This window comes from Diabrotica virgifera, chromosome 6, assembly GCF_917563875.1.
Source record: "Diabrotica virgifera virgifera chromosome 6, PGI_DIABVI_V3a".
NCBI classification, from domain to species: Eukaryota; Metazoa; Arthropoda; class Insecta; order Coleoptera; family Chrysomelidae; genus Diabrotica; species Diabrotica virgifera.
This window is the reverse complement of record NC_065448.1, coordinates 225,443,510-225,467,960: the sequence shown is the minus strand read 5'-3', so window position 1 is coordinate 225,467,960 and position 24,451 is coordinate 225,443,510. Positions and strand designations below refer to the sequence as shown.

The following is a 24,451-nucleotide window of genomic DNA, read 5'->3' as shown; positions in this document are numbered from 1 at the left end:
AGCGAAGCTCAGAGCGTATAGCTTCTGCGGGACGTAAAAATAAGATATTTAAAGTCAAAAAATCTTCTTCTTTTTTTCTCAAAATGTTATTTTATGCGATTTTACAGTGATTTGGTGTTTATTTAAACAAATTTGCATTTTCTGTCGTAAAGTGTCAATGAAAAACATAATATTTTAATAGAAAGAACTCAAAAATGTCATTATATGGCATTATAACAAGTTATTTTGAATCAAAACAAGTTTTTGATCAAATTTTATAGTGTAAAAAACGTTAAAATACCGTTTTTTTTACATTTTCCTCCATTCCCAAAATACATTATCATCGATTTGGCTGAAAATTTGCCCACAGATAGCCAAAAGATAGGACTTTAAGTGGTTAGAAGGATTTAAATTATATTTCAATACCAAAAAAGTTACATGCAGTAATATCAGACTCAAAAGTATATATTAGTCCAGTCGGGATAGCATTTGACCTTGAATGCCGAGCTGCCCAAAATTTTATTTTTCTGATCTTTAGGGGAGTCAGTAGTAGCCTAAATTTAAAATCACGAATGAATTCCTTCGTTACGTTAGCCGCCATATTGATTTTAAAGGAGAATCTGTTTTGCTCAATATCTCCGCCATTTTTAACTTTTCGACAAAAATGGTAGGAACTGAAATTGTTCCAAATAAATCGTATTTACAATTATTACAATTTATTTTTAACAATTTTTGTCGTGAGGTCGATATTTTCGAGTTAATTGGACTTACAGTAGACGCCTATATTTTTGACTATAATATTGCATGTAAGTTTTTTGGTATTGTAATATAATTCAAATCCTTCTCACCACTTAAAGTCCTATGTTTTGTCTATCTGTTGGCAAATTTTCAGCCAAATCGATTATGATGTATTTTGGGAATGGAGAAAAATGTAAAAAACGGTATTTTAACGTTTTCTACACTATAAAATTTAATGAAAAGCTTATTTTGTATCAAAGTAACTTGTTATAATGCCATATAATGACATTTTTGAGCCCCTTCTATTAAAATATTATGTTTTCCATTGATATTTTACGATAGAAAATGAAAATTGCATAAAATAACATTTTGAGAAAAAAAGAAGAAGATTTTTTGACCTTAAATATCTTATTTTTACGTCCCGCAGAAGCTATATACCAATTTTCAGACAAATCGGAGGTTCAAAATTTTTTTGCTCCAAAATTGAGTGATTGGAAATGGAATGACCCATATACCAATTGTACAAACCAAAGACGTATGACGTAGATATCTTAATATTTACGACACATGACAAAAGCTCGAAACAAATAACTGAATGAAAAGCCCTATATCAATTTTGGACATATAATGAATTCAGACGAAAAATCAAGATTTGGATGCCAGTCAGGTGAAGAAATCAAAAAATTGCTTTCGTAAAATGTCCCATTGAACACGCAGAGGTCCAGAAGCTCTATTTTGGACCCAATTTTTGGAGTTACTACGGGTGAGAAATTTTACGCTTGAAAGATGTACTATCATAACGGAACTAGCAAAAATGTTCGAGGATTATGCCTTTAACATGAAAAAAGGCAATGGCGAAGACTATAAAGAGTCGTCTCTAAAGTCAATGAGGAATACTCAGCAAAAATGGTACAAGAAAAATATTTTACGGAGTACGGCACAAAAGTCGACTATTTCACAGATATATCTTTCAAATGTGCACGATTGGCCAAAGATACCAAAAGGAGGCAGCTTCAAAGCTTTCAAGAAAAAAGAAAACTCAATTCAAAAGCATTATCCACCAAAGAACTATTAAACATAATCCAAAGCTACGACGAGGAAGCCCCCGATGGAGCACAAAAAAAGTTTTTTCACCTTTGCTCATTTGAACTTGCTTGGAGAGGCAAAGAGGCCGTAAACTGCAAGATTCACTTTTCACTGCAAGAATTTGATGTTATGGGAGAATTTACAGGCCGAATTGAATACAACAGCATTTTTTCCAAAACAAATCAAGGCGGTTCGAAAAGTTTGGCAGGCAGCAAATAGCTGGTAAGAAATCCATCAAACGAAAATGTATGCCCAGTTAGATTATTTTTGAAAATAATGGAAAAAAAAGGACCAAAGATTTTATCAGACAAACTCTTTCTTACCGTTCACCCCAACTGGAAGGATGGATCTTGGTTCAAAAACTTGAACTTGGAATCAACACCGTATCTAAGTGTACAATAATGTCAGCTGAAAAAATTGGAATAGACACAAAAAAACATAAAATAACAAACCATTATCATCGATCTTCAGCTGTGTCAGCCTTGTTCAAGCAAGGTATTTCTGAACAGGAGTTAATTAAATTAACGGTCACTCAAATGCAAGCTCTCTAAAACCATATATGCAGCTGGATTCCAGTCATCACCAGAAGTTGATCGAAAATCTCAGAACAACCAATGAAGCTGGACCTTGGAGTTCCCAAATGCTACAGGTCAATAATACACAAAATCATGCTTAGGTAGAAAAGCATGGGCAAACTACTATAGCTTATAATAATTGTACATTTAATATTCTTAACAAATAAATAAAGATTATGTTTCGTTGATATGGTGCATTAATTGTCTCGTGAAATAGTCTTGTCGAATATCATTCGAGAGAAAATTATTTACTGGAATTTGCTTCTGGTTTTATTCAAGTTTGTTGCCTTTTGGCAATTTTCGCTTATAAAATTTTGACAAAATCACTCGACTGACGTCTCGTGATTTAACTGTTAAAATTTAATTCGCGAAAATTGCCAGGCAACAAACTTTCATACCAGTCGAAAATATTGCCGGCAAAATATAATGAATATATGGGAAGTCACAAGTAATTCATACAACAAATTAACATAACATACGTATAGTATTTTTACTACAAAAGCGATATTACGTAGGTCAAAATTTTTGACGTAAGAGAACTGTCAAAACATTAGAATGTGACTTTTCATTATTGCCATGTTTATAATAATACTGGCATGGCATAATAAACATGGCAATAATGAAAAGTCATATTCTAATGTTTTGACAGTTCTCTTACGTCAAAAATTTTGACCTACGTAATATCGCTTTTGTAGTAAAAATACTATATATAAAAATGCACAGTAAGTTTATTTGGCTAACCGAGTTGTTATTTACAAATTCCAATAGAATTTAAAACGTCCTTCAAGTTGTCTTGATAGCTAAGTTTTGGTCTTCCTCTGGCTTGATTTCCCATCCGCCCTCTTCTGTCAAAACTTTTCTGTGATTGTTACACATTCCTCTCGCCTCATTACATGTCGTATCCATCTAATCCATCCTGATTACATGCCATGGGCGTGCTACCGCAGTGAAATTTACAACGTCAAGCTACCGAAAACTTTTATTCTTCCATGTATCCTTTTTATTACATTTTTCTGGAAACGTTTAAGCAGTTTTTGGTCCTTTTGTGAAAGTCACCAAGTTTCTGCTGCATACGTTAGCACTGATCTTATTAGTGTTTTCTAGACTGTCACATTAATTTTCCTGGGTAATTTTGTAGCCATCTGGCTTTTCAAACCATAGTAACACTTATTGGCAAGTAGTATTCTTCCTTTAATTTCTTCGCTGAGGTTCTTATCTTTAGTCAACCTCCATTCTAGAGTAAGATTAAAAAAGAATGTGTGTGTACTTTGTACGCACGTAAGAAGTTATACTTCTATTATAATATAATTTCAACGAAATAAATATACCTACTTAACAGTTACAATACAAAAAATTAACAATAATTACCAAAACTGAACCAAAACTTAACAATGCCAAATATTAAAAAAAAAGAAAAAAAAAAATGAATCGTCCGGGATTTGATCTCGCGATTTTTTGATCTCTGGTCCAATTCTCTACCAACAAGGCCATCAAGCCGCATGATACTTACCTTTCAGATATACATAATTATACATCACGGTGACAAGTGAAATATAAAAATAGATGTTTTTGTTTTTACTCAATTTGTGAGTATTTAGAAACTGTCTTTCGGTCCTTTTCCTAGACGAAGAGAAGGTAAATGCGTGGCCTAAGTGTCCTCTATTTGCTTTCTCCTATTTCGTCGTCTCTATGTGATTATATATTGTAAAATCCGGAGATATGGGATGCAGCCAGAAAGCAGTTTATTAACGAAAAGTCTTGGATTTAAAATATTGTTTATTGTATTTTTATTTCAATTATTCTAATTGTTTTAAAAAGTAGTAAACTTTGTATCTAGGGCTTTTCGTTTTCCTCGTAATACGAGAGATGTCGTTGTATTGCGTCTCAAAAGGCGGGTTCATCGCATCGCGATGGTTTGCTTTAAAAGAGGCAGAATGTTTGTATTCCCTTCAGAGTTGTGACTGCATAATCTTCACTGATGATGCATAAGGATGCTGAAATAGTTACTATATGGGGATGGTAGTCCAACTCTGAATCGAATATAAACAAAACCTGCCTTGAACCCTTTTTTATCTTTTTCATTTTTACTCAATTTGTGAGTATTTAGAAACTGTCTTTCGGTCCTTTTCCTAGACGAAGAGAAGGTAAATGCGTTGCCTAAGTGTCCTCTATTTGCTTTCTCCTATTTCGTCGTCTCTATGTGATTATATATTGTAAAATCCGGAGATATGGGATGCAGCCAGAAAGCAGTTTATTAACGAAAAGTCTTGGATTTAAAATATTGTTTATTGTATTTTTATTTCAATTATTCTAATTGTTTTAAAAAGTAGTAAACTTTGTATCTAGGGCTTTTCGTTTTCCTCGTAATACGAGAGATGTCGCTGTATTGCGTCTCAAAAGGCGGGTTCATCGCATCGCGATGGTTTGCTTTAAAAGAGGCAGAATGTTTGTATTCCCTTCAGAGTTGTGACTGCATAATCTTCACTGATGATGCATAAGGATGCTGAAATAGTTACTATATGGAGATGGTAGTCCAACTCTGAATCGAATATAAACAAAACCTGCCTTGAACCCTTTTTTATCTTTTTCATTTTTACTCAATTTGTGAGTATTTAGAAACTGTCTTTCGGTCCTTTTCCTAGACGAAGAGAAGGTAAATGCGTGGCCTAAGTGTCCCCTATTTGCTTTCTCCTATTTCGTCGTCTCTATGTGATTATATATTGTAAAATCCGGAGATATGGGATGCAGCCAGAAAGCAGTTTATTAACGAAAAGTCTTGGATTTAAAATATTGTTTATTGTATTTTTATTTCAATTATTCTAATTGTTTTAAAAAGTAGTAAACTTTGTATCTAGGGCTTTTCGTTTTCCTCGTAATACGAGAGATGTCGCTGTATTGCATCTCAAAAGGCGGGTTCATCGCATCGCGATGGTTTGCTTTAAAAGAGGCAGAATGTTTGTATTCCCTTCAGAGTTGTGACTGCATAATCTTCACTGATGATGCATAAGGATGCTGAAATAGTTACTATATGGAGATGGTAGTCCAACTCTGAATCGAATATAAACAAAACCTGCCTTGAACCCTTTTTTATCTTTTTCATTTTTACTCAATTTGTGAGTATTTAGAAACTGTCTTTCGGTCCTTTTCCTAGACGAAGAGAAGGTAAATGCGTGGCCTAAGTGTCCTCTATTTGCTTTCTCCTATTTCGTCGTCTCTATGTGATTATATATTGTAAAATCCGGAGATATGGGATGCAGCCAGAAAGCAGTTTATTAACGAAAAGTCTTGGATTTAAAATATTGTTTATTGTATTTTTATTTCAATTATTCTAATTGTTTTAAAAAGTAGTAAACTTTGTATCTAGGGCTTTTCGTTTTCCTCGTAATACGAGAGATGTCGCTGTATTGCGTCTCAAAAGGCGGGTTCATCGCATCGCGATGGTTTGCTTTAAAAGAGGCAGAATGTTTGTATTCCCTTCAGAGTTGTGACTGCATAATCTTCACTGATGATGCATAAGGATGCTGAAATAGTTACTATATGGGGATGGTAGTCCAACTCTGAATCGAATATAAACAAAACCTGCCTTGAACCCTTTTTTATCTTTTTCATTTTTACTCAATTTGTGAGTATTTAGAAACTGTCTTTCGGTCCTTTTCCTAGACGAAGAGAAGGTAAATGCGTGGCCTAAGTGTCCTCTATTTGCTTTCTCCTATTTCGTCGTCTCTATGTGATTATATATTGTAAAATCCGGAGATATGGGATGCAGCCAGAAAGCAGTTTATTAACGAAAAGTCTTGGATTTAAAATATTGTTTATTGTATTTTTATTTCAATTATTCTAATTGTTTTACAAAGTAGTAAACTTTGTATCTAGGGCTTTTCGTTTTCCTCGTAATACGAGAGATGTCGCTGTATTGCGTCTCAAAAGGCGGGTTCATCGCATCGCGATGGTTTGCTTTAAAAGAGGCAGAATGTTTGTATTCCCTTCAGAGTTGTGACTGCATAATCTTCACTGATGATGCATAAGGATGCTGAAATAGTTACTATATGGGGATGGTAGTCCAACTCTGAATCGAATATAAACAAAACCTGCCTTGAACCCTTTTTTATCTTTTTAATTTTTACTCAATTTGTGAGTATTTAGAAACTGTCTTTCGGTCCTTTTCCTAGACGAAGAGAAAGTAAATGCGTTGCCTAAGTGTCCTCTATTTGCTTTCTCCTATTTCGTCGTCTCTATGTGATTATATATTGTAAAATCCGGAGATATGGGATGCAGCCAGAAAGCAGTTTATTAACGAAAAGTCTTGGATTTAAAATATTGTTTATTGTATTTTTATTTCAATTATTCTAATTGTTTTAAAAAGTAGTAAACTTTGTATCTAGGGCTTTTCGTTTTCTTCGTAATACGAGAGATGTCGCTGTATTGCGTCTCAAAAGGCGGGTTCATCGCATCGCGATGGTTTGCTTTAAAAGAGGCAGAATGTTTGTATTCCCTTCAGAGTTGTGACTGCATAATCTTCACTGATGATGCATAAGGATGCTGAAATAGTTACTATATGGAGATGGTAGTCCAACTCTGAATCGAATATAAACAAAACCTGCCTTGAACCCTTTTTTATCTTTTTCATTTTTACTCAATTTGTGAGTATTTAGAAACTGTCTTTCGGTCCTTTTCCTAGACGAAGAGAAGGTAAATGCGTGGCCTAAGTGTCCTCTATTTGCTTTCTCCTATTTCGTCGTCTCTATGTGATTATATATTGTAAAATCCGGAGATATGGGATGCAGCCAGAAAGCAGTTTATTAACGAAAAGTCTTGGATTTAAAATATTGTTTATTGTATTTTTATTTCAATTATTCTAATTGTTTTAAAAAGTAGTAAACTTTGTATCTAGGGCTTTTCGTTTTCCTCGTAATACGAGAGATGTCGCTGTATTGCGTCTCAAAAGGCGGGTTCATCGCATCGCGATGGTTTGCTTTAAAAAAGGCAGAATGTTTGTATTCCCTTCAGAGTTGTGACTGCATAATCTTCACTGATGATGCATAAGGATGCTGAAATAGTTACTATATGGGGATGGTAGTCCAACTCTGAATCGAATATAAACAAAACCTGCCTTGAAACCTTTTTTATCTTTTTAATTTTTACTCAATTTGTGAGTATTTAGAAACTGTCTTTCGGTCCTTTTCCTAGACGAAGAGAAGGTAAATGCGTTGCCTAAGTGTCCTCTATTTGCTTTCTCCTATTTCGTCGTCTCTATGTGATTATATATTGTAAAATCCGGAGATATGGGATGCAGCCAGAAAGCAGTTTATTAACGAAAAGTCTTGGATTTAAAATATTGTTTATTGTATTTTTATTTCAATTATTCTAATTGTTTTAAAAAGTAGTAAACTTTGTATCTAGGGCTTTTCGTTTTCCTCGTAATACGAGAGATGTCGCTGTATTGCGTCTCAAAAGGCGGGTTCATCGCATCGCGATGGTTTGCTTTAAAAGAGGCAGAATGTTTGTATTCCCTTCAGAGTTGTGACTGCATAATCTTCACTGATGATGCATAAGGATGCTGAAATAGTTACTATATGGGGATGGTAGTCCAACTCTGAATCGAATATAAACAAAACCTGCCTTGAACCCTTTTTTATCTTTTTCATTTTTACTCAATTTGTAAGTATTTAGAAACTGTCTTTCGGTCCTTTTCCTAGACGAAGAGAAGGTAAATGCGTGGCCTAAGTGTCCTCTATTTGCTTTCTCCTATTTCGTCGTCTCTATGTGATTATATATTGTAAAATCCGGAGATATGGGATGCAGCCAGAAAGCAGTTTATTAACGAAAAGTCTTGAATTTAAAATATTGTTTATTGTATTTTTATTTCAATTATTCTAATTGTTTTAAAAAGTAGTAAACTTTGTATCTAGGGCTTTTCGTTTTCCTCGTAATACGAGAGATGTCGCTGTATTGCGTCTCAAAAGGCGGGTTCATCGCATCGCGATGGTTTGCTTTAAAAGAGGCAGAATGTTTGTATTCCCTTCAGAGTTGTGACTGCATAATCTTCACTCATGATGCATAAGGATGCTGAAATAGTTACTATATGGAGATGGTAGTCCAACTCTGAATCGAATATAAACAAAACCTGCCTTGAACCCTTTTTTATCTTTTTCATTTTTACTCAATTTGTGAGTATTTAGAAACTGTCTTTCGGTCCTTTTCCTAGACGAAGAGAAGGTAAATGCGTGGCCTAAGTGTCCTCTATTTGCTTTCTCCTATTTCGTCGTCTCTATGTGATTATATATTGTAAAATCCGGAGATATGGGATGCAGCCAGAAAGCAGTTTATTAACGAAAAGTCTTGGATTTAAAATATTGTTTATTGTATTTTTATTTCAATTATTCTAATTGTTTTAAAAAGTAGTAAACTTTGTATCTAGGGCTTTTCGTTTTCCTCGTAATACGAGAGATGTCGCTGTATTGCGTCTCAAAAGGCGGGTTCATCGCATCGCGATGGTTTGCTTTAAAAGAGGCAGAATGTTTGTATTCCCTTCAGAGTTGTGACTGCATAATCTTCACTGATGATGCATAAGGATGCTGAAATAGTTACTATATGGAGATGGTAGTCCAACTCTGAATCGAATATAAACAAAACCTGCCTTGAACCCTTTTTTATCTTTTTCATTTTTACTCAATTTGTGAGTATTTAGAAACTGTCTTTCGGTCCTTTTCCTAGACGAAGAGAAGGTAAATGCGTGGCCTAAGTGTCCTCTATTTGCTTTCTCCTATTTCGTCGTCTCTATGTGATTATATATTGTAAAATCCGGAGATATGGGATGCAGCCAGAAAGCAGTTTATTAACGAAAAGTCTTGGATTTAAAATATTGTTTATTGTATTTTTATTTCAATTATTCTAATTGTTTTAAAAAGTAGTAAACTTTGTATCTAGGGCTTTTCGTTTTCCTCGTAAGATGTTTTATTATTTTACGCCCAAGGAAGACAAATCCAAAGACACAAAATTATAATAAAAAACCTTTTAAACCACCTTTTTCAAATTGCGCAAGTTGTATTATTAATATTAATGTTAATAAATGAAATATAAATATTTTGACGTTTCACAATTTGACAATTCACTTTTAACTGCAGTGCCTTAAAATTTTTAAAGCACTAGTGCCTTAAAGTAGCATTTTTAACGCTCCTATGGAGTCCTAAAAATTGCATTTTTAACACGTTTGTAGAAAAATATATTTAAAAACACTAATATATTCTTTCCACATCTTTTCTGGACTGATACATACATAAATTGACACATTTTGAAGTATAACTTCAAAAATATAATATGAAAACTATTTAAAAAGGCAGTATAACTATTAACTAACCTTTGTTGTTTCTCTTCCCACAAATTTTAAAACGCAACAACCATACATAACCAAACCGTCAACCGTCCAAACCACAGCTGCGCTACAGCTGCCATATTGGATAATTTTTGACATGTCATTTGAACATCCAATCAGAACAAAGTTATAATGCGCATGCGCCGGGATCGTAGGTTTTAATATATAAAAATTCACCCTCATATCGCGCGTAAAGAAGTATAACTACAAAAAAGACACGATAACCTATCACCGTGTATTAGCCCATATTTGCAATGTAAGGGTCTTGAAACCTCGTTATGGATTTGTAGAGTGGTAGAAATTTTGTTGATTATTTCATTCATAGGAGATTCTGACCAATAGAAAGCTACAGAAATCTAAATTAAACTGATAATTTTTGATAATTTCCCGTCGTCAAGTATATTACGTCATATGCCCTTCGTTGCTATGAAAAAATACATTCAGTGATATTAATGACAATTAATGTTTTAAAAATTATAAAAGTGATGACTTTCAACCGTAAAATATTTATAGCAACTCTCTGTTTAATTGTACTAATTTGTACTTACATAAATAAATTACAATACAATTTTGGTTTTGAACAGTTTTATTCATAAAATAATCGCAACAAACTTCACTCGATCTCTAAAATTAATATAGAATTTTAGAGCTCTTGTGCAATTACTACTGATAATCAAATTATGTAAATCAAAACATTACCTACTAGTAGGTACAGCCAGTTCCTAAAAAAACTGATACGACTCTTAGTAAGATTTGATCATGTTGAACAGTGTATTTGATTGCTCTGACATTATATTTATTATGACAGATAAATAATAAAATAAACAAACAACAAACAACTGATTACATATTATGTTAATTCATAAATTGTACTAATTATTAAGGTCTAAATGTTTATATTATTTTGAATTCCTGTATTTTATACAGAGTATATTAAAAATGATAGTTAATAATATTTTATAAATATTTAAACTAATAAGTATTTTAGAAAAATTTAAACGCAGGATGAAAGATTACATTATTACAATTTAATTACTTTTTTGCATTGTAAATATTAAGCGATAACAATTAAATAATAAATTTAAAAATTACCGGTAAAAGTTGAATTAGTAACCGCTAGGAGCGACACCAGCGAAGCTCAGAGCGTATACGCTCTACGTTTGTAGAAAATTGAGCAGTGTATTTTGAAGGATAAATACTTAATATTTACATACTGTCAATGTCACTGCCAAATCTTAAAATTTGTCAGATAGCTTATTCTGTTCCACGGTTATTAGACTTTATTATTAATCATTATCATTAATACTTTCTCCGCAACTGAGGGTATCTTATCAACTGTATTGTTTTTAAACAATAGATGATAAAATAAAAATATTGACAGTTCAAAAATGTGAACATTATTGCATTGTGTGTGGCCTAAGTTTGGGCTGAAAACTGAAATGTATTACATTTTTACAAAATTTTGGAATATGTTTAATTACGTAGACCAATTTTAACAGTTGTTTTCAATACAGATTTCAATCCTCTACAAATAGTTTCTAATGTCTTTTGATGTCAAATAATTAGGGAAGCTGGAATTCAACAGTTTAGAATTTTACATTGAGTTAATGCAAAATTGTGACGCATGTCAAAATTCTCAATGTATTTTAATTGTATTCATTTTTTTCGAATCCTTAGAAAAATAATAAATATTTTTGAAAAATTTAAACTCAGAATGAAAGACTACATTATTACCGAGGGCTGAAAGTCCCTGAAAACCTCTATAATATTTATTTTAATAAGTTACAGGGCTGAAAATAAAAGAGAAGTGTGATATTTAATTTCAAATATTTCATTCAATAGAAACTGCTTGTTTATTCTAAGGGGCTTTCCGCCCTCGGTAATAATGTAATCTTTCATCCTGCGTTTAAATTTTTCTAAAATACTTATTAGTTTAAATATTTATAAAATATTATTAACTATCATTTTTAATATACTCTGTATAAAATACAGGAATTCAAAATAATATAAACATTTAGACCTTAATAATTAGTACAATTTATGAATTAACATAATATGTAATCAGTTGTTTGTTGTTTGTTTATTTTATTATTTATCTGTCATAATAAATATAATGTCAGAGCAATCAAATACACTGTTCAACATGATCAAATCTTACTAAGAGTCGTATCAGTTTTTTTAGGAACTGGCTGTACCTACTAGTAGGTAATGTTTTGATTTACATAATTTGATTATCAGTAGTAATTGCACAAGAGCTCTAAAATTCTATATTAATTTTAGAGATCGAGTGAAGTTTGTTGCGATTATTTTATGAATAAAACTGTTCAAAACCAAAATTGTATTGTAATTTATTTATGTAAGTACAAATTAGTACAATTAAACAGAGAGTTGCTATAAATATTTTACGGTTGAAAGTCATCACTTTTATAATTTTTAAAACATTAATTGTCATTAATATCACTGAATGTATTTTTTCATAGCAACGAAGGGCATATGACGTAATATACTTGACGACGGGAAATTATCAAAAATTATCAGTTTAATTTAGATTTCTGTAGCTTTCTATTGGTCAGAATCTCCTATGAATGAAATAATCAACAAAATTTCTACCACTCTACAAATCCATAACGAGGTTTCAAGACCCTTACATTGCAAATATGGGCTAATACACGGTGATAGGTTATCGTGTCTTTTTTGTAGTTATACTTCTTTACGCGCGATATGAGGGTGAATTTTTATATATTAAAACCTACGATCCCGGCGCATGCGCATTATAACTTTGTTCTGATTGGATGTTCAAATGACATGTCAAAAATTATCCAATATGGCAGCTGTAGCGCAGCTGTGGTTTGGACGGTTGACGGTTTGGTTATGTATGGTTGTTGCGTTTTAAAATTTGTGGGAAGAGAAACAACAAAGGTTAGTTAATAGTTATACTGCCTTTTTAAATAGTTTTCATATTATATTTTTGAAGTTATACTTCAAAATGTGTCAATTTATGTATGTATCAGTCCAGAAAAGGTGTGGAAAGAATATATTAGTGTTTTTAAATATATTTTTCTACAAACGTGTTAAAAATGCAATTTTTAGGACTCCATAGGAGCGTTAAAAATGCTACTTTAAGGCACTAGTGCTTTAAAAATTTTAAGGCACTGCAGTTAAAAGTGAATTGTCAAATTGTGAAACGTCAAAATATTTATATCGAGCCCTTTCAGGAAAAACATCGTAACCAGCAAAAGTGGAATTTTACAGGAGGAGGTTTTTTTAATTAATATTCGTACAAATCAATATTAAAAGTAAAATATTTTATATTATATTATTTGGTAGTGTGCTTTACAAATGAGAACAGTAATTATGTTGTATGTTTGTTTTTTGTAATAGTACTGGTACTTACGATGTTTTGTTTTTCAAATTTTTCGCTTAAGTGTCACTTACGATTTTTGTCGAGATAGTTATGATGTTTCTTGTGTTCAAATTTAAAGCATTCAACTTACCTAAGATTTATGTTAATTGTGTTTTATTTGCTGAGAATCAATGATAAACATTAATTTTGAGTCGGTTATTGTAAAGCTGTTGGGGAGCAGTATTGTTACTATTACGATTACGGCGTGTTCTTAAAGTTTCTTGCAAATTTATAGTTTTCAGTTCACTATTATCGAAGAATCCATACTTTAAAATGAAGCTTTGTGGGTTATCTTTATTAAACATGGCTATGCGAAGTTTACTAATGTTGATCTTGAATTTGTTTGGTATTAATGTTTCAGCGAAATCTTTCCAATTTAAAAAATTAGAAAAATTCAGTGACTCAGTAACATAGTTAAAAGGATTCGTTCTTGAATTCCGTATAATCGTTGGCCATTCTTTTGGAGACCACACAGTTTTGCGACGGCTGAAAAGTTCAATGCTACTATGCACGGAGTCTACGGGCATCATTGTATGACCTGGTAAAAGAAATGTTATTTTTATATTTTTTATAAATTCACTTCTTTCGATAAAATAGGACAGCATAGCCAGCATTGCTTTGTTACGATTCTGTCCGGAACAGCTGTCGCAATATAAATAAATTGTTTCATGTGTGGCCTCGAGATCTTTCTTTTTTAAGTACATGTAAACTATTGTACAAATTTCATTGCAGCCTCTTTTTGCATCTGATTCGCCCCACAAGTAACAATAAACATTTGCAGAACCGCTCTCGTAAAATGTTTCATTATAGAATGCGTATTTTCTACAATAAAATAAATTTACACTTTCTCCATGAGGAGTATTTAGCACCTTCTCCAGATCAAAGCTGACACATAGCACAGATCCTTCCTTTGAAAGATTCTGGTCTTTCAAAAAAATTTCAAGGCACCTTTCTTTATCTTTAATGTGCTGATTGAAAGATTCCGTCTTCTTTTCTTCCTCTTGTTTAATGCTAGGTAGATATTTTATCTTCTCACAAACATTACACTTGTCTTTCTTTGGTAGATGGAAACCAATATGAAAATCTGACCGAAATATTTTCCGAAACTTACTAAGTGAGACAATTTCAGTTAGTCTTTCGCTGTCAACAAGATATTTTTTGTATAGTCGATATAAGTTTGTAACGTTCTCAAACTCCGCTGGAAGATATAATTTATTACTTTTGTTCCTACAATAATGCGAAGGAACAGCCGGTAGTTGTTTAATGTATTCCTTTACCAAAGAGACTTGACTGGAGAGGAATTTATTTTTAGGGCTTCTTTTCCCCCGTTGGTCTTGTTAAGCAATATTATTCATTAGGGCATTTTCTTTTGTGTATCTTAGCGTCATTTGGGAAACATTAAGTGTTTTGATTAAAAATTGTTGGCAGACTTTTACTTTTTGGTTGTTGTATGGAATATAATATTCCATAGTTTTTGATCTTCGCGTAGACTTAGCCTTTTTTCGTTTAATTGGGGTTTCCACCATACAGGACAAGATCCAATCTCTTTGCCTTTGTGAGCTTGCCATACCCCAATAGTTTTCAAAAAACAAAACTCTATCTTCTTCACTGAACTTTTCAGCACATTTATTACCGCATTTTTTATTAAGACAAGGATTGGGTTGTACTGCTTTATTTTTTCCAGTGCATTTTTCAATTCTCCTTGAAACCTTTTTCGGTAGTGCCTTTTGCTTTCGGATTCCTCTCTGTCCTATCACTAAAAGATCTTCATTGGGTGGCATACTTTCAAGGTTCTCGGTATCAGAGCTATCCTCTTGTTGAATTTCTGGATTCCATGATATTTCTGAGCTATCCTCTTGTTGAATTTCTGGATTCCATGATATTTCTGAGCTATCCTCTTGTTGAATTTCTGGATTCCATGATATTTCTGAGCTATCCTCTTGTTGAATTTCTGGATTCCATGATATTTCTGAATGTTCAAGATGACTACTTAGTGGAGTGACATCAGTATTTAAACAAGATTTTGTGTTATGTGTAGTTACAGCATCCGGCAATGATGCTGAAGATGAAGATGATGAATAATCTACAAGTTTGCTGATATTTTGTCGTGTAATTTTTGGAGAGCAATCCGGTACATTACTATTAATCCACTTCTGAACACGTTCATATGTACTATTACTTAAAAAATCTCTTTGTGAGACGGTTTCATTCAATCCAAGGGGTGGGTCTTCGTCCATTTGATACTCGTTTTTTAATGCATTTGAGGATAATGCCATATTCAGCATTCTTGCACTTCGGTTTGGCTTTTCAACCTGAAATATAAATTATTTTCTCGTAGACAAAAAAATATCAGGAATATCCAACACACATAATTTACGTCCTATTATTATTTATTTATTTACGGTATAAGTAACCCAATTTATAATAAATATAACAAACACCTGACCATAAGCATTTTTAAAGACATTTGGAAATAAAAAATTGGTTACCACTTCGGCTCAAGAAAAATAAATAGATTTCTCAAAGAATTGTATACGATTATATTTTTTTTGTTTCCAAGTAGGATTTGCTCTAAATTTTACATAGGGCAGCGACAGGCTAATTGGATTGTACGATAATGAAAATACAAGATCACAAAAAAACAATTTGTTGTCAGGTAATTTAAGTTGAGAAAGAAATAGAACGACTATTTTAGGTAACGTTATGAATTTTGCAAACTTAACAGATGAAGTACATACCTTTTGTCGTGACATTTTTCACTGTAAATCGGTTTTACGTATTGATTAAAATAAAAACAAACAATAATTAATTCACAATAACACTTTCTCTCTTCCAAAAACTACTGAAACTCGTTTATCGACACTGTGAATAGGATACTGTACAGGTGTGTTTGATGCTATCACTATTCACCAGCCCATAACGGTAAATTCTACCCCTGCACACGTCCCAACTAAATCCACCAATTGTCTAATAGACAATCTTTTACCTGATAACGTTTAATGTGGTGTAGGATTGTTGACCTATTCAATTAGTTGTCACATCCCGACTCGACTGGGTTTTAGCCAAAACATCGTAACCATGCAAAAGTAACCTAACGATTTTTTAAATGCACGGTTACGATGTTTTGCCTTTCACTGGTACGGACTTGTGTTGGTAACGATAAAATGCATTATTATTTTTAAATTCAAAACCGTGTTCGTGAGACTTACGATGTTTTGGTCAACGAAAAAGCTTGTTGTTAGGATCACTTTCGATGAAAAATTAAAAATTCGAAAAATTGTTGGTTACGATGTTTTTCCTGGAAGGGCTCGATATTTCATTTATTAACATTAATATTAATAATACAACTTGCGCAATTTGAAAAAGGTGGTTTAAAAGGTTTTTTATTATAATTTTGTGTCTTTGGATTTGTCTTCCTTGGGCGTAAAATAATAAAACATCTTACGAGGAAAACGAAAAGCCCTAGATACAAAGTTTACTACTTTTTAAAACAATTAGAATAATTGAAATAAAAATACAATAAACAATATTTTAAATCCAAGACTTTTCGTTAATAAACTGCTTTCTGGCTGCATCCCATATCTCCGGATTTTACAATATATAATCACATAGAGACGACGAAATAGGAGAAAGCAAATAGAGGACACTTAGGCCATGCATTTACCTTCTCTTCGTCTAGGAAAAGGACCGAAAGACAGTTTCTAAATACTCACAAATTGAGTAAAAATGAAAAAGATAAAAAAGGGTTCAAGGCAGGTTTTGTTTATATTCGATTCAGAGTTGGACTACCATCTCCATATAGTAACTATTTCAGCATCCTTATGCATCATCAGTGAAGATTATGCAGTCACAACTCTGAAGGGAATACAAACATTCTGCCTCTTTTAAAGCAAACCATCGCGATGCGATGAACCCGCCTTTTGAGACGCAATACAGCGACATCTCTCGTATTACGAGGAAAACGAAAAGCCCTAGATACAAAGTTTACTACTTTTTAAAACAATTAGAATAATTGAAATAAAAATACAATAAACAATATTTTAAATCCAAGACTTTTCGTTAATAAACTGCTTTCTGGCTGCATCCCATATCTCCGGATTTTACAATATATAATCACATAGAGACGACGAAATAGGAGAAAGCAAATAGAGGACACTTAGGCCACGCATTTACCTTCTCTTCGTCTAGGAAAAGGACCGAAAGACAGTTTCTAAATACTCACAAATTGAGTAAAAATGAAAAAGATAAAAAAGGGTTCAAGGCAGGTTTTGTTTATATTCGATTCAGAGTTGGACTACCATCTCCATATAGTAACTATTTCAGCATCCTTATGCATCATGAGTGAAGATTATGCAGTCACAACTCTGAAGGGAATACAAACATTCTGCCTCTTTTAAAGCAAACCATCGCGATGCGATGAACCCGCCTTTTGAGACGCAATACAGCGACATCTCTCGTATTACGAGGAAAACGAAAAGCCCTAGATACAAAGTTTACTACTTTTTAAAACAATTAGAATAATTGAAATAAAAATACAATAAACAATATTTTAAATCCAAGACTTTTCGTTAATAAACTGCTTTCTGGCTGCATCCCATATCTCCGGATTTTACAATATATAATCACATAGAGACGACGAAATAGGAGAAAGCAAATAGAGGACACTTAGGCCACGCATTTACCTTCTCTTCGTCTAGGAAAAGGACCGAAAGACAGTTTCTAAATACTTACAAATTGAGTAAAAATGAAAAAGATAAAAAAGGGTTCAAGGCAGGTTTTGTTTATATTCGATTCAGAGTTGGACTACCATCCCCATATAGTAACTATTTCAGCATCCTTATGCATCATCAGTGAAGATTATGCAGTCACAACTCTGAAGGGAATACAAACATTCTGCCTCTTTTAAAGCAAACCATCGCGATGCGATGAACCCGCCTTTTGAGACGCAATACAGCGACATCTCTCGTATTACGAGGAAAACGAAAAGCCCTAGATACAAAGTTTACTACTTTTTAAAACAATTAGAATAATTGAAATAAAAATACAATAAACAATATTTTAAATCCAAGACTTTTCGTTAATAAACTGCTTTCTGGCTGCATCCCATATCTCCGGATTTTACAATATATAATCACATAGAGACGACGAAATAGGAGAAAGCAAATAGAGGACACTTAGGCAACGCATTTACCTTCTCTTCGTCTAGGAAAAGGACCGAAAGACAGTTTCTAAATACTCACAAATTGAGTAAAAATTAAAAAGATAAAAAAGGTTTCAAGGCAGGTTTTGTTTATATTCGATTCAGAGTTGGACTACCATCCCCATATAGTAACTATTTCAGCATCCTTATGCATCATCAGTGAAGATTATGCAGTCACAACTCTGAAGGGAATACAAACATTCTGCCTTTTTTAAAGCAAACCATCGCGATGCGATGAACCCGCCTTTTGAGACGCAATACAGCGACATCTCTCGTATTACGAGGAAAACGAAAAGCCCTAGATACAAAGTTTACTACTTTTTAAAACAATTAGAATAATTGAAATAAAAATACAATAAACAATATTTTAAATCCAAGACTTTTCGTTAATAAACTGCTTTCTGGCTGCATCCCATATCTCCGGATTTTACAATATATAATCACATAGAGACGACGAAATAGGAGAAAGCAAATAGAGGACACTTAGGCCACGCATTTACCTTCTCTTCGTCTAGGAAAAGGACCGAAAGACAGTTTCTAAATACTCACAAATTGAGTAAAAATGAAAAAGATAAAAAAGGGTTCAAGGCAGGTTTTGTTTATATTCGATTCAGAGTTGGACTACCATCTCCATATAGTAACTATTTCAGCATCCTTATGCATCATCAGTGAAGATTATGCAGTCACAACTCTGAAGGGAATACAAACATTCTGCCTCTTTTAAAGCAAACCATCGCGATGCGATGAACCCGCCTTGTTCAACATTTTTTTAAGATTTTGCTAATCATTTTGACGTTCTATTGATAAAATATCAATTTCTTACTTCGGATACTTTGACAATAATCGTGTAGATGGCGCTAAGATTATAATAGATTATTTATAATTAGATATTACGGAACATTAAAAATACTTAAATTCAGTATTTAAAACGTAAGTATATTTAAGGTAAAAATATATACCACAGATTTGACCAACTAATATTGTTTATAATTAATGTTTTTAATTTTAATTTTAAATTAATCACTTTGACATTTATGTCAAATTTCCGGTAAACGTTTACAAACTTGTCACTACTGGCGTTCGCGAATTTGTAAATATCCCCTCTACGTACGAGCTCACAGCGTATACTGCTTCTTTACAATTCCTTTAATAATTTCCTTCGAAACGCCAATGCCTCTTGGTTTAGAAAATACAGCGGACAAAGGTATTCGCTTGACGGAGACGGTCCGTAAGTTAGTCCTAGATCAGAAACTAATAAGACACGTAGATTGTTTTTGGTGAACGAATTTGGGCTGGAAAGAATCCCGTAAAATCGAACATAGTACATATCAACAATGAACTAAATATACCAGTAAAACTTTAATACCGATTAAATGTTCGAGATGAGGATCTACAATAATTAAATAAATACCAGTTTTATTATAAACTACGCCTTACCGGCTTATTACTTGCCGAAAATAGAAACCTACGTGTCTACGCTCAGGTGAGTTTATAATAATTATTTCTTGTCATACTATTCGCTTTCTCCTATCCATCTATACGTATATATCATAGAAAAAAGTGTTGTGTGATTTGGTAGAATGCGATCTTACCCTTCAAAAAATATGTCACGTATTTCAGCACCTGGAAAATTGGAAGGATACTACAAATCTGGCCTCCACATAAGTGGTCTGTAGCTTCGACATGATAGGTGTGAAATTTTAAACGTTCTTGCTGTTGATTGGATAGGAAGGGTAGCGTTATATAGCCTCCACGCTAGGTACACCATAGCCTCCATACGGTACTTTCAATATTTAATATTATTTTATTCAAGTGGACAATAAAGGTAAAACACAAACAACTTTTGTTTCTTAATTATTTATTTATACAATAATGTGACATTTTACATAGAAATATGAGTATTTAATTTCGATTAAATATATGTTTACTTGTTGAATTTATCGGCTGCACACAACAGCTGATCGGCCATTAGACCCAACAACAAAACGCGAAATAAAATGTGTATTTTAAAACTGTTGGATAAATAGTACCTACAATCAGAAAAACTTACCTTTAAAAAGGTACTCAATTATGAAATAACAAAAATATCAAAAAACACGACTGAATATCAGCTTTTTATGGTGACACAAACTAAACACAAACACCAAACACATCACATAACCGACCATATTACCATATAAAATAAGTGAACGACAACGAACGAACGAACACGAACACAGGGCCCGGATTACGTACACTCGATACGCATCGTATCCGCCATGTTTTACCATAGCGCCTTATGGGAAAACATGGCGGATACGATTCGTATCGAGTGTTCGTAATCCCTATGCTGATTACAGATTCACAGATGGCGCAGGATTTGTCAAAAGTCATGTTCCACCAATCACAATGCCGACATCAGCGCCTCTGACTAAACGGAAGGAAAATAAATACGATTACATGTTTTTTATTAGAGTTAGCGGGGCATGGTATATATTTATCGTTATTTTTGTTGCAATCGAACATGGTAAAACGTAGTTTCATATGTCTTTCTATAATTTAACTTCCTTTTTGTGTGACATAGTTTTTGTGTCATTTTTTTTATAAGTACGGTAAAAAGTCTTAGGAAATACTGAACGCGCAGAGGCGAAAATATTTTTAATTTGACAACAGTATGTCATAAAGATTGACAGTCGAAATGCCATACGGATAATGTTTGTTTGTTGTGATAAAACAATATCAGTTTTGATCCAGTATGTTGAATGTGTACTGTGTAACCATTCATGGGGACTATGGAATTTTATTAAATGTAATTTTTTTCGTAGATTCGTTCACCTCCCATCCACAATAACAACACACAACATTGGAGACCAACACCATTACCTACCTATATACTTGTATCAGCAGTTTTGCATCGGTTCAGCAGCTTTCCATTTTATTGCATTTTATAGAGCCCAGGAGATTAAATCTTAAGCGGACTTGCTTCTGGGATCCAGCTGTTGTCAGTTAAGCAGTGTTTTGATTTTTATATTTTAATAAGTACATATAAGTGATTCTTATAATTATCAGTTACAGATGTAAACCTTTTATATGCATATAATCAGGTACACTACTTGGATAGTTTTTTTCTAATATCAGAAAAGGTTTTTTGTGTTAAATAAAATACTGGATTTCTAATAATAAACATAGAGTAGGTAATGGTTAAAAATAGTAATAAATACAGTAGTTATAAGATGATTTTAGATTAAAGTTATATTTAGTACATTCATAATATTTAAAGCAGACAAGTCTCTGATCCGACTCATTGTTTTGATAATTGCTATGTAAGGTATTTTTTTTGGTAACCATAGTGGTTCTGTATTTCGATTTCATACCTTAGATAGTCTAGGATTATTTTAGATAAAATACTAACCCTAGTATAGGACTCTTGCTTTTCTCCCGGAGTTGTTCGTTCGAGTTGGCGCCCTTTTTTCTTCTTCTTTCTTTGTTGTATCTCGATATTATTTTATCTCTAGCATTCTTATCTATTTTCCTTCTATTTTTGAATTAACAGGTCTCATTTTCTTCCTAGTTACTATCATTTCATTATCAAATCTTTTTTTTAATATCTCTAAAGCCAATATTCGGTGTATTGAAGCTAGCCCGAATACTCACTTGAGATTTAGTGTCTCTCTGCTCTTTTGATTTTTTTCTTCTGAGCTAAGCCCCTCTTCGTTTTGTCTTAAATCTCTTCTCTTTTATTTTACCCCAATTTCGTCAGTTCTTTTCTTCAAAATCTCTATACCCAGAGTATAGAGGTTTCACGGGGAACAAGGTTTTTGATGAATTCGCGCATATTAAATTTCAGTCCCATCGCGCCTAAAGAAGTATGACTTCAAAAAAAATCTCTATCTAGATGTAAGTAGCAGCTACGTATATTTTCTTTTCGACTGAAAACATGTATATAAAATTCCCTGTTAAAGTAAACCTTGTACTACATGACTGAAATCACAAATCGTGAACGAAATAAAAACATAATGGAAGAGAATAATAAATTTTTGTCATACCCTTCTCCAAACTCCATCCTGCATTGTTGATCCATGGTAAAAGAAGCCTGGAGCGTAGCATTCAATGAAATTTCTCCCGCTCCCTCCAACGGGGGATTCAACAGGCACAACCACTTGCTGAAAAAAATTGTTTCGCTAACTTATTTCACGCTACAACAAATCCACAATAATTGTCAAGCGGCTAAAGAAAGAGTTTTTTCTTGGAAATGTGGTGAAAGTGTTCGATGAAAGATTAAATATTTTTCAATGTGAGAAATGTTTTGTGGAAAAAATTTTAGAAACTAAAACGTATATTTTGAAAATATTATTATTTCTTTATGACAAATTCACACACTTGGGGTCGATTATTTTCTCTGAAAAACTGGCTTTTTATTATAGTCCAGGAAATTAAGCATTTTGGCTTGCAATTTTTTCGTCCAGCATTGATTTACTTGAAATTTTCACAGAAGGTAGGGCATAGTCCAAGGATCATTTTCTATATCATGCCGCTTTACGCTAAAACCTTGGGGGTGGTTGCCACTCTATCTCGGAGGTGGGAATTTTTTATTACATTTTAATCATGTAAATGGCTAATTGGCTATGCCAAGGCCATGAAAAAAATCATGTAAATCGATGTAAAAAGTAATTCTAAGAAAAAAATGTTTTTTATAATATTCTTCGAGTTGCTCGCGCTTGAACGTAACAGTTTTTCGACAAAAAAATCGACTTTTTTAAAGGATTTTTTGGGAATACCTCGAAAAATATGCATTTAATCAAAAAAACTGTAGATAACTAAATTGTATCTTTTAGTAACCCAAACCAAATTCTTTTTCTATATCTTTAAGACCAATACAAACCGAGATACGGCATGTTAAAGGTTAGCTTTTTTCGTCAAATGCATAATTTGAAATATTTAAAGCCAAATAACGGGAAAACTTTGCATTTTTAGAGGAAAACTTAAATAACCTTTTTTCAAGTGTATAATCAAAAGTTTCAAAGGATAATAATAAAAAATTTCTAGCATGAAAATTGAGCGACATATGATTAAAAAATATCGGTACCTGCTTTTCTCTACAAAAAAATCAGTGAAAATAACCCCCTAACTACCCTCCCAATTAAAAATTGGTTTTCACCTTTCTGTAGTTCCCTTTATATTTGTATTGTCAATACACCCAAAAAGTTTAACCTATTTAAAAGGCCTAACTTTAGAAAAATTGGAGTTTAAAAAATTTTTTGCAATGTCTTATTTTTCACCTTTTACTTCAAAATATCTACGAAAATACTAGAGATGCTATAAAAATTATAGACTACTAAATTTTAGTTTTTTTTAATAACTAAAATTAAATTATTTTGTGCATAGAATTTCATTACAGTGAACAGTTAGCGAGATATAGCTGTTTATAACCTCTATTTACGAGCAAACATCCCCTTATTCGAGCCCTTTAAACCCACCCCAATTAAAAACTAAGGGATCTTATGGAATTTAATTTACATAGTCTTATATCTCTTTAAAAATCCTACAAAATCATTTTTGAAAAACTTTTTATCGCCAAAAATGAAGGAGTTATGTTTATAAAACGATTTTTTTTTCGAAATATTCGAATAGTCCGCTTATGGAACATTTTCAATTTATGCACAATACCACAGAACTGGTTCGTATACTGGAAGATGACTAAAAAACTATTTGTATTTGTACTTCTACATATTTGTAAATTCGTATTTTTGTGTAAATAAATGTTTTTGTAATTCTTTAATTCTACTTTTTCTTCTGTATAAATATATTAAATTATCTACAGTAGAGCGTCGATAATCCGAACCCTGGTAATCCGAACGTTGGCTAATCCGAACGCAAAAAAATTATAAAATTAAAAAATATGATCGCGGATCGAATTTTTGGATTTAATATGACAATATGGGCAAAATATGACAGCGGATTTTTGTTTTGTTTATGCAGAAATACATACAATATATTTGTTTATTATGTAGGTGTTTTATTCCTTGTACCTAAAATGTATGTACATATCGTCGTACTAGAACAATACTAAGACAACTTAAAAAATATAATTTCGAGTAAATTGAGTTTTAAATTTCCTC

At 32.6% G+C, this 24,451-nt stretch overlaps 1 protein-coding gene across 2 annotated transcripts in view; it reads right to left on the bottom strand.

Moving 5' to 3' along the window:
- Positions 1–24,451, bottom strand: part of LOC126887291 (A disintegrin and metalloproteinase with thrombospondin motifs 2-like) — a 168,748-nt gene that overhangs the window by 98,525 nt on the left and 45,772 nt on the right. For both annotated transcript variants that reach the window (XM_050654700.1, XM_050654699.1), the window contains exon 7: positions 22,379–22,495. In XM_050654700.1, the coding sequence (XP_050510657.1) occupies positions 22,379–22,495 (117 nt within the window). The remainder of the gene's footprint in view (positions 1–22,378; positions 22,496–24,451) is intronic.